The following is a 14,177-nucleotide window of genomic DNA, read 5'->3' on the forward strand; positions in this document are numbered from 1 at the left end:
TATGTTTTGTTTGGTTAGCTTTTGGAAACGTTAACTTGCGCACATAACTTTCCCTGAAATCACGTACATTGTAATTTTCGATTTACCTGATATAACGTATTAGGATGGCTAACATTCGATGTCTACGGATGCATTGTCTTCTAGCCAAGATATGAAATGCAATCATAATTGACTTTAGCGCATATAAGGCACACACAACAGTTACCATGATGACTGAAAACACAACGGTGGGATGAATGAGTGACAAATTTCCGGGCAAGAGGGGCCCATTTAAAATTCATTAATTCTTCCCTCGCCCCTTTCCCTGCAAGTGTCAACTCGTCAGACGTCATGATACGACATCAGAAGTGTCCACTTAATTTGAGGGCTGAGGGGCAAGCGTGTGTATTTGAAGTGTTTGGAATGCTGCCATTGACGTCTGGGAACACTAATCCTAACCCTATAAAGGCCTGTTTTAACCTTGTATTATTTTTGCTGATATAAAACTTGCATTCCTTATGTTTCCAAAACCGTACCGCAAGCGATATGTGTTGACGTTTAGAGCTAACATCAATTCTATCATTAATAGGCGGTAGTTAACGTGTATGAATGGGGTAGGGCACCCATACAGCTGGGGATACGAGGTGCTCTGTGAGAGAGACGAGTTTGAGTGGGGCAGAAAGTTTCCTATGCTGAGGCAGTGAAGAGAGTAGAGGATAGCCCAAGGGTAAGTGATTTGACTGGGAGCCCCCAGTGAGTAGGCCTGAAGAGAGCAATCCAGGATGAGTTTTAGTGAGGTAGTATTTATTGCTCTTATTGCTATGGTTACTAATTGTCTGCACTGATGGAGCGTAAATCCCATAAAATAGATGTAGTAGTGGCAGCAGCTGCTGGCCTGTAGTAGGATCTAGTAGGGTATTGGTTTATTGTTGTATATGTGTAGAGTTAGATAGTGGTGCGATTTATTTTCCACCCATCTTTTCTGTGGCATAATGTGCAATTCATACTCCGACCTGTAAAAGACAGCAAGACAGTGTCAATTCTGCCTGCCGGAAACTCACAGGAAGAAGTAAACCTATGCTAGGACATTTGAATATTTACCTTACTGAGTCTTTGGAATAAAGTTATTTCTTATTTTCTATTCTATTCTAACACACTGTTATTTGTAAGCAAGTCTGCTTTGAGCTTGAAAGATACTGATCAGAGGAGATTTTATGTGTAATGTAATAAGGAGTACCGTAATTCAAAGGACAGCGCGCATTCCTTTTTCATTTAACCACACCCTTTAAGCTATGACGCCAACAAATAAGATTCCTTTCTCTTCTGTGTAAACGGAAGTGAACAGGTGACTTAGAACCATTTCCAAGCTAACGTTTTTATTGTTGTTATTTGGACGTTTATTAACGCAATAGAACCTTAAAATATGATCCATTTAACTGCACAGCATCACATACTTACCTCATGTAGTCTTTAATTCGCGTTGGAGATAGGACTTGATATATGTTATGTAGGTAATGCTAGCTAGCTGCAAAAGTTAGCAAACAATGGCTAACTGTATGGTTTTTCACACTCAAATAGCCTCCATCATGGAGGTACTAGCGAATGCAGCAGTGGCAGAGATCTGTAAAATCGTAGACGACGACTATGCAGTGTTTCGTTTGGAAATTTCTCAAAGCCAGAAAGAAAACAGGGGACTGCGGAGGAAGCTACAGCTATCGGAACTAAAGGTGTCACGGGAGCGCGCAGAGAGGACAATTCGAGAGCGCGTCCTCGCCAGTCGTCCCAGTAGTGTCAAGATCCTCGACCGATACAGAGGAATGGCAAGAGGTACATTTTGCAGGGGCCTGTCGCCCCGTTTCCCTCATGTGTTCAGATGTGTTACCCAGAATTGAGTCTTGGTCAGTTTTTGGATAGTATGCAACTTCCCCTGATTACTTAGAATAAAAACGTTTTCGCAAGATAGCTATCTTATTTTACCTGGCACATCAATTAAGAACAAATTCTTCTTGCACAAAGACACTATCCTATTATAACCAAATTCTTGAATTTCCTATTGTTATACTTAATATTTTGGGGGGGATACATGGAATATAATCCATCAAATTGTATATCAAAAAGTTATGAATAAGTGTTACCTTACATCCTTGCCAATTGTAGACAGTGACAATAGTGTACAATATACCTTTGAGCATTGACAGTACATAACTTAACCACCTCTTTTCCCACAATCACTCTCAGGTGAAGGACATCTTATTGGAGGCCACAGGGGCTTTGTGAAGCCAGCGGGACACAACTCGTGGAGAGATGACCAACCCATATCTATAGATGAGGGTTGTGGAACCTCAACCCAGCATGTTATCGTAATAGAGGTTGGTGTCATAGTGTAACATAAAAAATGACAGTACATTGAATGTGACTAGTTTATTTCAGAAAGGCTCCCCTCAGCTATTCATTTGTACATCCTTATTTATCTGCCACAGGGGAGCTTGTGAGACTTCCCTACAACATTGTTATCCAATTCAACTCATGTACCGACAATAACTTCCTCTCTTCTTGTGTCAGTCTGCAGATGCAGAGGCTGCAGGTCCTGGAGAATCGTCTCTCGTCAAGCAGGAGAGGACTGAAGGAGATGACCCACGACACAGCATCCAGACTGGCGTAGTGGCTGGAGTGGTGCCCCCTTTAGCCACGGAGGACCCCGCTGCCCCGCCCCAGCCTAAGAACCGATGCAGCATCATGGAGGTCAGTGGAACGCTGAACGCCGTCCTCAAGTCAGAGACAGAAAGCGAGAATTTAATTGTGACACACAGGCTCTTACACACAGGACCTGACCACAGATCAGACCCAGAGAGACTGGAGTTGGGACCACTGGGGTGTGCTCCTGCTCCCGGCTCAGAGTATTTGCTTTACGGTATTACGAGCCCGAGGATGGTTCATTCCCATCGGGACTCAGGTTGTGTGTTAGAGACTGGCAATGATCTGTCTTGTTCTTCCACTACAGAGATGGACCCTGGCAACATGCCCTTGGGTTTAGAGACACATACTGATCTGTCTAGAGGGGACTGGAACCAGTACAGTAGTAGTATACACTCTGAAGGGTGCCTAGATAAGAATGGGGAGGATCTAGTGGTAGATGACGTGAAAGTGGAGGGCGACGGGCCTCTGACATGGAATGTCGATGAGACTCACTTAGATGAAGGACACTCACAAGGCAGATATTTCTTAGATTACAGGGAAAGCTTGGAGACAAATTCAAATGTCGTGACCCACTCCCATTTGCACGTGCTCAGATATCGTGAACCTGTGTCCACGTCGATGGGGCCTTCCAATTCACATGGCTGTGTCCTTTTCGATCAGGTATTGAACTCAGAAGACCAAAGGGCCAAGGTTCAGGGACAGACACCAACATCCGGCAATAGCAAAGAGAAACGGTTCCTCTGTGTGTTCTGTAACAAAGGCTTCAGCTGCCCCCAGAAGGTGGAGATCCACCAGAGGGTCCACACAGGGATAAAACCCTTCAGCTATACCCAGTGTCACATGCGCTTTGCTGATGCTGGAAACCTGAAGAGGCACCAGAGAGTCCACACAGGGGAGAAACCCTTCAGCTGCCCCCGGGGTCATATGTGCTTTGCCCAGGCTGGCAACCTGAAGGTCCACACGGAAGAGAGGCCGTTTTCCTGTTTGCACTGCGGGAAGAGGTTCTCAGAAAGGAGCTACCTCAAGATACACCTGCAGAAAAAAAATACAATTTCACTCGATAGCTTCTGATTTTCATTCTTGTCAGCAGAAAAGATCCACAGATGCATTCGGAATAATGAGACTAACAGATTTCAGTGTTGAATATTACTGGGTAGAATATTGCATCCAGATATTGTGTGATATACAACGCATATATAAGCCTAAAAAGTCTGTTACATATTGTGTTTGTACTTTGTAGGCTGTTTGGTGTTCAGAAATGCCTGTTTCATTACCTCCATTCAACTACTTAATTTCTTATCCAAGACCATTTTTAGGAAACATTTTATGGAGAAAATTCAGGTTCCTGATGATTGTTTTGTGAAGACATTACATTTAAAATGTAGTCATTTAGCAGATGCTCTTATCCAGAGCAACTCATCATAGCATCATAGTTTACCTCAATAAAGTAGTTCTTTATTCAGCAATATCTGTGCAAGTAGGAAAATACTATTTGTATTTATTTATTTTAATGGGGGGGGGGTTGTTTTACAATCAGATGAAAACATGACGTGTTGTGTTCATGCCACATTAAAAGGTAGACTAATACATTTTTTTACAGTTAAACTACATGTCATTACTATAAAACTCACAATAGAAGCTCTAAAGCAATCATATGGACTGCTCTATTTAAAAAAAAAAAAATGTATTAGGCTTCTCTGCTATTTTTTAACGTCATGCCCCCCTCCATCCTTGACTTTTCCTAAATAAGTCTATAATACACACTTTCAGAATCTTAATATCACAAACAGAACTGGTGTTAGAACGTTTTAGGAGGGCATGTCATTTTGGTTTTCCAAGTTGCCCCTTCTCCCCACAATAAGGCCTTCTCCGATAGTTGAAGATGCCATGCCCAGTTGATAATCATGCCGATAATTGTCTCAAAGCTGAAACTAAACTATACCGAAACTAAATTCACACACATAATAACAGATTAAATAAATGAAGTAGGCTAAAGTATGATGGGTTGATGAGCAAGGGGAAGCAAACAATGCATAATTATGTAATCACCAATTGTTGATGAAGGACAGGGCGGGCCATTCTATTTTATTGATCTATTCTAATAAAAAACTGGTATGTACTCTTTCAGTCTATTCTGGCCCACTTGGAGTACACAGTGAGAGCGTGTGTAATTTACAATGGCAAGAAGGCCAAGATGAATGGATGCACTCGTTAGCGTTGCTACAAAATCTGAATAAAATATTTGGATTTCATGTAATGGTCATACACAAAATAGTCCAAATTGGTGAAGTGAAATGAAAAAAATTACTTGTTAGGTCAGGGACAAAGTTGTGGAGAAGTACAGATCAGGGTTGGGTTATAAAAAAATATCAGAAACATTGAACATCCCACGGACCACCATTAAATCCATTATTAAAAACTAGAAAGAATATGGCACCACAACAAACCTGCCAAGAGAGGGCCGCCCACCAAAATTCACGGACCAGGCAACGAGTGCATTAATCAGAGGCAACAAAGAGACCAAAGATAACCTTGAAGGCGCTGCAAAGCGCCACAGTGGAGATTGGAGTATCTGTCCATAGGACCACTTTAAGCCGCACACTCCACAGAGCTAGGCTTTACGGAAGCGTGGCCAGAAAAAGCCTTTGCTTAAAGAAAAAAATAAGCAAACACGTTTGGTGTTCACAAAAAGGCATGTGGGAGACTCTCCAAACATATGGAAGAAGGTACTTGGGGTGATGAGTGCTTTTTGGCCATCAAGGAAAATGCTATGTCTGGCGCAAACCCAACACCTCTCATCACCCTGAGAATACCATCCCCACAGTGATGCATGGTGGTGGCAGCATCATGCTGTGGGGATGTTTTTCATTGGCAAGGACTGGGAGACTGGTCCAAATTGAAGGAATGATGGACACAGGGAAATTCTTGAGGGAAACCTGTTTGTCTTCCAGAGATTTGAGACTGGGACGGAGGTTCACCTTCCAGCAGGACAATGACCCGAAGCATACTGCTAAAGCAACACTTGAGTGATTTAAGGGGAACATTTAAATGTCTTGGAATGGCCTAATCAAAGCCCAGACCTCAATCCAATTGAGAATCTGTGGTATGAATAAAAGATTGCTGTACACCAGCGGAACCCATCCAACTTGAAGGAGCTGGAGCAGTTTTGCCTTGAAGAATGGGCAAAATTCTAGTGGCTAGATGTGCCAAGCTTATAGAGACATACCCCAAGAGACTTGCAGCTTTAATTGCTGCAAAAGATGTCTCTACAAAGTACTGACTTAGGGGGGTGAATATATATTTTTTTTGTTGTCTTATTCCTTGTTTTACAAGAAAAAATATTTTGCATCTTCAAAGTGGTAGGTAATGTTGTGTAAATCAAATGATACAAACCCACAAAAATCTATTTTAATTACAGGTTGTAAGGCAACAAAATAGTAAAAATACCAAGGGGGTGAATACTTTCGCAAGCCACTGTATCTGTGTGTGCGTGTGTACATAATGTATCTGATGAAGTGTATGTCTATTTAATCAGTATCACCTCTCTTCCAGGAAGAGGAGGGTCCAGAGGTGCTGCTGCTGAAGGAGGAGGGGTGTGAGGATGGTCTGAGGAACCCTGAGGGGACCATGGTCATGGAGGACAACCAGACTCCACCTCCTCCTGAACCCACAGAGGAACCAGCTGAGAAGCACAGGACCACACACAGTCTCACTGAGGTGAGCCCACTGAACTACTGTCTGTATGGTATTAGGTCAGGGCCCGTATCCACAAAGCTTCTCCCAGTAGGAGTGCTGATCTAGGGTCAGTTTAGCCTTTTAGATCATAATGAATAAGACTATATAGACAGGTGTGGACCTAATCGTCAGCACTCTTACTCTGAGATGCTTTGTGGATTTAATTTTGTCTAAACTGTGGGACCATGCCTTTTAATGATCAAACCATTAGAGTGTCAAGTAATCAATATAACTAACATGTTTTTTATTTTAAATGTATTTCATCAGGGAGTCATACTGAGACCAAGGTCTCTTTTACAGATGAGCCCTGAATAACAAACATTTAAGAAAATACACACAAAACATAAATCCAAAATGAAACCAGAATGAAAAACAGTCATAAAAAACAAACACATTAAACAGTAATAAGGTCCTCAATTAGCCTTCTGAATTGCCTTAGAGGCACCAAAACATCAAATGTAACAACATTTGGAAGATTGTTCCACAAAGAAGGTGCAAGAACCTAACTTAGTAGATACCAAAGGAATTCCCTGAGTTTGCCAACCCTGACACCGGTTGTGGTAACTCATAAGTCTAAAGTTTAGCAATAATGTTAGGTACAGTGGGAGTATTTGTAAAAAGGCTTTATAAATGAAAATATAGCAATGTATCAACCTACGTGACATCAAAAAGGGCCAACCGACCTTCTTATAGCGATTGCGTTGATGAGTTCTAAATCTGTCGCCCGTAATAAAGCACTATGATAACAGCATCTAACAGCTTTAATGAAGTGGCAGCTGCGTTCATATAGGTGATGTCGCCATAGACTGAATAATTTGCTGTCTACTATTTAGCGAGAGGCATGACCTATTTCTTTAGAAGCCTATTTTTATTCTCAGCTTCTTAAATAGCTCATCCATGTTCTTTTTAAATACCAGCTTTTCAGCTATAAAGATGCCCAGACTTTTGTAGGCAGGGACACGATCAATATGGACACTGTCCAAAGTACATATGCTGTACTGTGATGTGAGAAACGTTTTGCTGTCTGGTTACAGCTGTACAGAACCTTTGGGAAGAATTAAACTTGGTTAAAGCTTCTCTAGTGTCCGTGAGTTATTTACTCTGAAAAATAAGAACACAACACACTGTAGTTGCTTAACAAGAAGACAGTGAATGTTCCTGAGTGGATAATCTACTTGAAAATATATGGCAAGACCTGAAATTGATTGTCTAGCAATGTACAACAACCAATTTGACAGAGCTTGTAGAATTTTGGAAAGAATAATGGGCAAATGTTGCACATTTCAGGTGTGGAAAGGTCTTAGAGACTTAACCAGAAAGATTCAGAGCTGTACTCGATGGTGCAAAATATTGACTCGGGTGTGAATACTTATGTAAAATAGATATTTCTGTATTTCATTTTCAATAAATGTACAAAAATATCTAAAAACATGTTTTCACTTTGTCATTATGAGGTATTGTGTGTGTGTGTGTATATGGGTGAGATAAAACATATATTTATTCCATTTTGAATGCAGGCTTCAATGTCTTTTTCAGAGACAGAACCATTTAACCATGTTTCCGAGAGAACCAGAATGTCAGGACACTAGTTATGTATCCAAATGACAATTGTGCCCATTTTTTTTATCATACTACGCACATTTAGGTGCATTACCCCCTACGAGATTTAGAGGGGGTATTCAGCTCATCCACTTAAGGGTTAACAGGCATGGAATAATCTGCAGCTATTTGCTGAGTAAGCTGAGGCATTGCCAGGTCCTTGGCCATCCACGTAAGAGCAGAGTAGACTGAGCGTTCGACAGATCTCCTTCAAGTTGCTGGATGCAATGGTTGGAGCGGGAACTGGGTGAGCAGTGTTGGCAGAGCTCAGTCCACCCGGATAAAGCTCTCATAGTATCAAATTACCTAACATGGGTCACTATAAGTACTATGCAAACATCAGAATATGCTCCATCACAGGGTGCTCATATCAGATTTCTTGATCCAACATCCTCTCACTCTGTGTCTCTTACAGTCAGTACACATGGAGGATGGGAAGCCTGATCTGCTGCTGGTCAAAGAAGAGACAATGAAGGACGGACCAGAGAGCATTGACCTGCGGAGTGGACTAAAGATGGGGGAGCAAGGTAAGGAAGAAATACATATAGCCTAGATACAGTAATTGATCTTCAAATGGAATAGTAATGCATATTATTCATTCTTGATTTTCTTCATTGATCAAATGAAATCAATACAACTTATGTTTACATACTAAAGCACACATTATAATGTATGAACTTGACCCGGTAATTGACTCAAACTCCATTGGTCTATGAGTTCTTTGCCATGTTTGTAAAGTCTATTTTGTAACCTCTTCCTGCAGGTGGTTGGCTGGAGGCAAACAGAGGAGACTGGGCGGCCATCTTGGATTCCCAGACTCTGACCGGTGCAGCAAAGGGCCCAGGGGACAACATCACTGAACAGGCCAGGACCAGAAGCGACATAGTGGAGGTCAGTGGATTGGACAGCGTCCTTAACTCTGGGCTGGGGAACAAAACTGTTAACCAGAAACGGACAGTTGAACACAAAACAGCAACCGAACTAAGTCTCCATGACAACAGACTGGCTGAGACCAGGGTGAGGCGTAGATTTGGTCTGCGGGGACGGGGAGGTGTCTGTATGAGAACAGCCACAGACTCGGCTAGCAATGCTCCGTCCTGCTCCTATAGTTTTGATTCAGAGAGACTGATGGCGCCTCAGGTTAACCCCGTAACAGGTGCTGCCTTCAGCCTGCCTTCTATAGGATCTATCAACTGGAACATGGACTCTGCGACAACACAGACACTCCCTGGCCTTCATCCTCCTCACGATCTCCTAATGTTAAACCAGACCTCAGACAATTCCAATGCCGCAACACTAAATGGCAACACAAGCCCATTCACAAATGACAGTAGAAGTAATGGTATCAGTAGATCCGGTGGCAAAGAGAAGCGCTTCCCATGTTCATTCTGTGAGAAAGCCTTCAGTTTCACCAAACAGGTGGAGATCCACCAGAGGATGCATACGGGGGAGAAATTGTTGGGCTGCCACCTGTGCTGGGACGTTTTTCTGACTCGTACCACATGAAGAGGCACCAGAGGGTCCACACAGGGGAGAAACCTTTCAGCTTCCCCCAATGTGAGAAGAGGTTTTCTCACCAGTTGAAGATGCACCTGATGGTCCACACGGGAGAGAGGCCGTTCTCCTTTACACACAGCTAGAAGAGGTTCTCAGAGAGGAGCTACCTCAGGATACACCAGCAGAAAATGCACACAGTCCATGTATAGTGACATGTAACGTAGTACTAGTTAGTTCGTTTGTAGTTCATTCTGTTGGTTTAGGATGTAGTAGGGAACTGGATGAGATGAACTGAGGAAAGAATGAGTATGATGAGGCAGAGTCGATGTCTATAAAAATGCTTCATTATTGAAAAGTGTTTTCATGTAATGTTGAACCTTTTCAAAAGTATCCCCCAACCCGGTTATATCCCTATACCCCCATTGACGGTGGTTAATATTTCAGTATATCTTGTCATGTTTCTGTGTGTACAGCAAAAAGTTTGTTATATAAACCATTATGATTTCTCTTCTATTTGTTTTTACAGTCTGCAGTCAATGAGGACTTGTTGATATCCAGTGTTGAAGGTGGGAGAGACTGGACCTCTGAGGTGGCTGGTCACCAGCCCTGGCCCCGGATCAGGATCATGGATCAGGAGCCGCCGCTCTTCCTTCCTGAGTCGGATCCACGACAGAGAATCCACCACCACACAGAACACAACCAGTGGACAGGTGGACTGAACAATCTCAGTCATGGTGGTCATCAGAGAGACCGAGGCTCCAGTCAGGGATCCAGTCTGCAGCCCAGACCCTTCTCTTCACAGTCTCAGTGCAGGGATGAAGCAGGGCCTGGGGCTGATAGAGATGGACCCTCCTGTTCCTATGATACAAACACCGCAGTATCCATGATGAACAGAGCAGGTCACCCTGGGCTTCAGCCTTCAGAGAGAGTGGTAGGAGACTCCCCTGATGGGAATCTAACAGGAAATCTGTCTTCTCTTTCAGGGTCTCGTCTAATGCCTAGTGACTGGGTTCATAAAAGGCCTGGACCTGGGTCTAGTCTTCCTCAGCTACCTCATCGTTACCCTACCAACACAACACACAATCCCAACAACACCCAAACAATGGCTAGAAGTCAAGGAGGGAGCTCAAACACTAACCACATGAGGGTGGTGGCTCCTGCTTCTACCTCCTCTGGTGTCATTGGGTCACAATGTGGGAGGCTGAGTATTAGGACAGATGCCGACAAGCCGTACGCCTGCCCCACATGTGGGAAGCGCTTCGCTCAGGCGAATTATGTGAAGATGCATCAGACCGTTCACACCAAGGAGAAGCCCTTCAAGTGCAAACTATGTTACAAGAGCTTCTCCTTCCTGACTAACCTTACCAGACATAGGAGTGTCCACAATGGGGAGAAATCGTAGCAGTGTGGTTTTAGATGTACACAGAGGATATCTGGGAACTATTCTTTAGCTGACATATTATCGCTATCTTGTGAAGTGTCTTGGGGTAAGTCCCTCAGTTCAGTGGCGACCCCAGACATTTTTCATCGGGGTGGCCAGATGGGGCCACTGAAAATATTGGGGTGGCAGACCAAAACCAAAAGCCTTAACTGAATTTCAGGAATTCTATTATGCTTTTGTAGTATATAGGCAAGTTGAAAACGATGTCAAAATGAGAGTTAAAGAATCGCATACGGATATACTTTGGTTTCTTATTTTACAGTTAATGTTACTATTTATCTGATGTGCATAGACTAATAACGGTACAATTAACATTTTGAGTTCCACAACAATCCTGTTTTAATGTGTCATGTATCTGTATATACATGTGTTTAGGCGATTCATTGTTCGTCAAATAGGCTTGTTGTCCTTTTCCTTAAAAATACAAATATACAGCTTTAATTTGAAGGAGTACATTGATTGTAAGGAACAATACATTTACTGGGAACAAGCCTACTTGAGTTTAAAAACACCACACAGAGGCCTCCAATTATATTCAATACAGCTTTATTTGGCTGTTGCTGTGTCTTTTTGTAAACAAAAATATTATATATGTCCCAAAATGAAAAACGAAAGCATAATCATGGACAACAATATACATTTTACTATAGCCTACTCACAACCTATTCATATCCCTGCTTTATTAGGCTACATTATTTTCAGTACAGCTTTATTCGCCTGTTGCTGTGTCTTTTGGCAAACACATCCACAAAATTCTTGACTCTACACTTAATCAAGACTGTCTTGAGAAATACAATGAGGGACGAGCGATTGAGCAATTTTGGGGTGTTAACTTTAGCACAGAAAAACGGCGCTCACATGCTGATTCAAGGCTTGTATCCCTTGCATTATGACACAATTTTCTTCAGAAAATCTTCTCTTCACCTCAGAGAGAAGCACGTCAACAATTGGAATGAATGAACTTGCCCGAAATGACTCCTTATCTGTGTTGACCTGTCTTTGAACTATTGGAGTGGAAATGTAATACCCTTGATGTGCCCAAGTTGAATTGTGGGGACTGTAAAATATCTGATAGATGTTTTATCTCACCAAAAACATTGGTGAATGTTATAAGGAGGCCAACAAACTTTAGATATATTTGGGCTAATAGACCTCTTGCCTCTACAGCTCTGTCACCATTTCTCTCTTCAGATATTTCTTTCAGTAGACGTATGATGGCTGGCAGTCAATCCCTCACGGTCTTGCAAGCATTGTACCTACATGCCCACCATGTCTCTATCAGTTGTTGTAACTCTCTCGGGGCCCCCTGAAACATCTCCCTTTGTACCTCTAGCCACCTTTGGTGCACATATGACCCTGACACAAAGACATACAGTTTCTGCAAAATAGAAAAGAAACAATAGGCTTCAGGGATGCATTTTACACTGTCAACTAATACTACATTTAAGCAATGTGCATTTCGGTGAACATAAAAAGCTAATGGGGCCTCTGATTTAATGTGTGCTTGCACACCTGTGTCCTTTCCACTCATGACAGAGGCACCATCATATGCTTGCCCTACTAGGTGGTTTCTGTAGTCAAGGCCATACTTCTGCAGTATTTGTACAATTTTCTGTAAAAGTGCTGTAGCATCCTGGCGCTCTGCTGCTTCAAAGGTGAGGAAACTTTCACATATTGACCCATTGTAATAGTATCGAATTACAAAGGACATCTGTTCCTTCTTGCTAATGTCTTTGGTCTCGTCAACCATAATGCTGAAAGCCTCACTTTGTGCAACTTCACAAATTATTGAGGTGCGTACCATTTCAGCCAGGCAAGCAATTATTTTGTTTTGTGTACAATGCCCAGAGTATGTTGCATTTCTTTGACTTGTCATTTTTCTTTTGACTGTGATCATGCTTGGCTAGCAGTTCCATAGCAGAGAAGAAATGTCCTTTTTATTCTGACCTGCAGTGTCTTTATGTGCTCTCTGTGCAACGTTTTGCATAGCTGTGAGGAGCAGGGTTTCTCCCAACAGTTTTAATGTACTCTCTATTTCCCCTCACTAATTTATTAGATTCTCCATTTAAAGAGGTTGAGAGGGAGCGTTTGCTTGCAGTCGGCTTTTCATATTCTGCCCATGCTAACATAGCATTAGTATGTGATTCTAATTTTTTCATCTTTGTAAGTAGCTTTTTTCAAATTTTTGAACCACTCTTCAGATGTAAACACTGAATCACCTGAGGGGGAGACTGAAGTGCCGGCAAGCATAGCAGTAGGCAGAGTCTTTACTCTGAGAGTATTCTAGTAATTTATGCGTACTGTACCACTCTTTCATGAAGCCTCGTCTTCTATCCCCCTGAAGGGTCAGAGGGAAAAACTACAGATGTGACTGTTTTGGCCCCTCTGCTCTTGACTGGGATATATCTAGGATGAAACAAGAGGCAAAATCAGTTATTCTGATTTTAAAATAATAATAATAATAATAATAACAATATGAGTAGCTAGCCCCGCTCCATAGTAATTACCGTTTACATTTGTAATATCGGCCTATAGACAATTCTATTCAGACTATTCAATCTCAACTACCAATAAACATGAATCAGAAGGCGTTATGGGATTATGTCATGACTCAATGTAGACACGCTATAACCATACATTTATCCAGACAACGTTACTCTCTAGCCACCCATTTCATTATCAGGGGCACTGTCACACCGTCATAACTTCCCCTGTTGGTCCAGGAACGGGTTGATAGCGCTAGCTGAGTCCTGCCTCGTTTGGTTGTCAACCACTGACTGTTGTTGATGCCTGTTCCGTACTTTTGTGCCATGCTGCTGTCTGTCAATGCACATCAAACTGTATTTGTCACTTTCCCCCCAATACAACATGTGTAGACCTTACTGTAAAATGCTTACTTACAAGCCCTTAACCAACAGTGCAGTTCAAGAAGAGTTAAGAAAATATTTACGAAATACACCGTTTTTTTTTATGTAAAACAAAAGTAACACAATAAGAATAACAATAACGAGGCTACAGTTGAAGTTGGAAGTTTACATACACCTTAGCCAAATATATTTAATATTTAAACTCAGTTTTTCACACTTCCTGATATTTAATCCTAGTAAAAATTCCCTGTCTTAGGTCAGTTAGGATCACCACTTTTTATTTTCAGAATGTGAAATGTCAGAATAATAGCAGAGAGAATGATTTATTTCAGATGTTAATTCTTTCATCACATTCCCAGTGG

At 42.0% G+C, this 14,177-nt stretch overlaps 1 protein-coding gene across 1 annotated transcript; it reads left to right on the forward strand.

The window, feature by feature from the left end:
* Positions 1-1,292: 1,292 nt before the first annotated feature.
* On the forward strand, positions 1,293-13,876 carry LOC139374772 (uncharacterized). Its single transcript, XM_071115907.1, has 8 exons — positions 1,293-1,806; positions 2,218-2,348; positions 2,542-2,721; positions 6,229-6,393; positions 8,426-8,537; positions 8,774-8,901; positions 10,034-12,007; positions 12,156-13,876. The coding sequence occupies exons 1-7, from the start codon at positions 1,524-1,526 to the stop codon at positions 10,907-10,909; spliced, it is 1,875 nt and encodes a 624-aa protein (XP_070972008.1). The 5' UTR covers positions 1,293-1,523; the 3' UTR covers positions 10,910-12,007; positions 12,156-13,876.
* Positions 13,877-14,177: the final 301 nt, after the last annotated feature.

This window comes from Oncorhynchus clarkii, chromosome 19 (genome assembly GCF_045791955.1).
Source record: "Oncorhynchus clarkii lewisi isolate Uvic-CL-2024 chromosome 19, UVic_Ocla_1.0, whole genome shotgun sequence".
Taxonomy (NCBI): Eukaryota; Metazoa; Chordata; class Actinopteri; order Salmoniformes; family Salmonidae; genus Oncorhynchus; species Oncorhynchus clarkii.

Excerpts from the sequence above, each read along its gene's own strand:
- LOC139374772 (XM_071115907.1), top strand. The coding sequence starts at position 1,524 with ATGGCTAACTGTATGGTTTTTCACACTCAAATAGCCTCCATCATGGAG. Across the intron at positions 2,349-2,541 it reads AGCATGTTATCGTAATAGAG|TCTGCAGATGCAGAGGCTGC; the intron begins GTTGGTGTCATA and ends TTCTTGTGTCAG. Across the intron at positions 6,394-8,425 it reads CCACACACAGTCTCACTGAG|TCAGTACACATGGAGGATGG; the intron begins GTGAGCCCACTG and ends TGTCTCTTACAG.